General features: G+C 57.3%; 1 protein-coding gene across 2 annotated transcripts in view; it reads left to right on the forward strand.

The window, feature by feature from the left end:
* PGM2L1 (phosphoglucomutase 2 like 1) overlaps positions 1–1,380 on the forward strand; it is a 49,419-nt gene that overhangs the window by 46,425 nt on the left and 1,614 nt on the right. The window contains exon 13 of one of the 2 annotated variants that reach the window (XM_018570894.1): positions 992–1,125. In XM_018570894.1, coding sequence (XP_018426396.1) covers positions 992–1,125 — 134 coding nt within the window. Of the gene's footprint in view, positions 1–991; positions 1,130–1,380 lie in introns of both variants that reach the window. The other variant, XM_018570895.1, reaches the window with a different exon arrangement.

The following is a 1,380-nucleotide window of genomic DNA, read 5'->3' on the forward strand; positions in this document are numbered from 1 at the left end:
GGTCCAGGGGAGAGAGGGCCGGAGGAGAGAGGTCCGAGGTGAGAGGGCCAGAGGAGACGGTCCAGGGGAGAGAGGGCCAGAGGAGAGAGGGCCAGAGGAGAGGGTCCAGGGGAGAGAGGGCCGGAGGAGAGAGGTCCGAGGTGAGAGGGCCAGAGGAGACGGTCCAGGGGAGAGAGGGCCGGAGGAGAGAGGTCCGAGGTGAGAGGGCCAGAGGAGACGGTCCAGGGGAGAGAGGGCCGGAGGAGAGAGGCCCAAGGGGGTCCAAGGTGAGGGCCAGAGGAGAGAGGTCCAAGGTGAGAGGGCCAGAGGAGATGGTCCAGGGGAGAGAGGGCCGTAGTAGAGAGGTCCGAGGTGAGAGGGCCAGAGGAGACGGTCCAGGGGAGAGAGGGCCGGAGGAGAGAGGTCCGAGGTGAGAGGGCCAGAGGAGACGGTCCAGGGGAGAGAGGGCCGGAGGAGAGAGGTCCAAGGTGAGGGCCAGAGGAGAGAGGTCCAAGGTGAGAGGGCCAGAGGAGATGGTCCAGGGGAGAGAGGGCCGTAGTAGAGAGGTCCGAGGTGAGAGGGCCAGAGGAGACGGTCCGGGGGAGAGAGGGCCGGTAGAGACAGCCAGGGGGTAGAGGAAGCCGAACACCTGTCTCCCAGACTTATCTGCACCCTGTGTTTCGACATCTCCGTGTCCCGTACCTCCTCCATGTACTGAAATTGGAACACGAGGACCCTGTGGTTGCCCCGCCTCCTGATGTCGTGACATCTTGTTTCCAGTTTTCAGCAGGCCTATAGACAGCCCTGCCTGTGGGCCAAAAGTAACCGGGCTGCAAATGTCCTGCAGGCTGCTACTTAGAGTCCCCTGATCTATATCTAGCGATCACTCCTTTCTTCCTCACATTGTATTCCATTCAGAGTGTGCAGACTCTTCCTGATTGTTATTTATGACCTGAGTAGATCTCAGTGTCTGGCGGCCATGTTGTTCTCACCTTTCCCTCTTCTCTTGCAGTTGCTTCCGGTGAGTAAGAGCAGCCAGATGATCACCTTCACCTTTCAGAACGGTTGTGTGGCCACCCTGAGGAGAAGCGGGACAGAACCAAAGATCAAGTACTACGCCGAGATGTGCGGAAGCCCCGGACAGAGGTGATTTCAGAGTGCTGTCTGTGTCTCGTGTGTTGCATGTTGTTGCCTCGTTTTCTGTAATCGGAATACGAGCGCGTCCTTATAATGTACGTCAGGGCAAAGTCTGAAAAACCATTCTCGCAGCTTTCTGAAACATGGACATTTCACGGAGGGGTATTTATAAAAACCGGAGCAGCTGTGCACGGCAACCAATCAGCTTCCATTCTTAGTTTGTTCAGTTAAGATTTGAAAATGAAAGAGAGAAGCTGATTGGCC

This window comes from Nanorana parkeri, unplaced genomic scaffold, assembly GCF_000935625.1.
Source record: "Nanorana parkeri isolate BGI_ZX_2015 unplaced genomic scaffold, ASM93562v1 scaffold1622, whole genome shotgun sequence".
Taxonomy (NCBI): Eukaryota; Metazoa; Chordata; class Amphibia; order Anura; family Dicroglossidae; genus Nanorana; species Nanorana parkeri.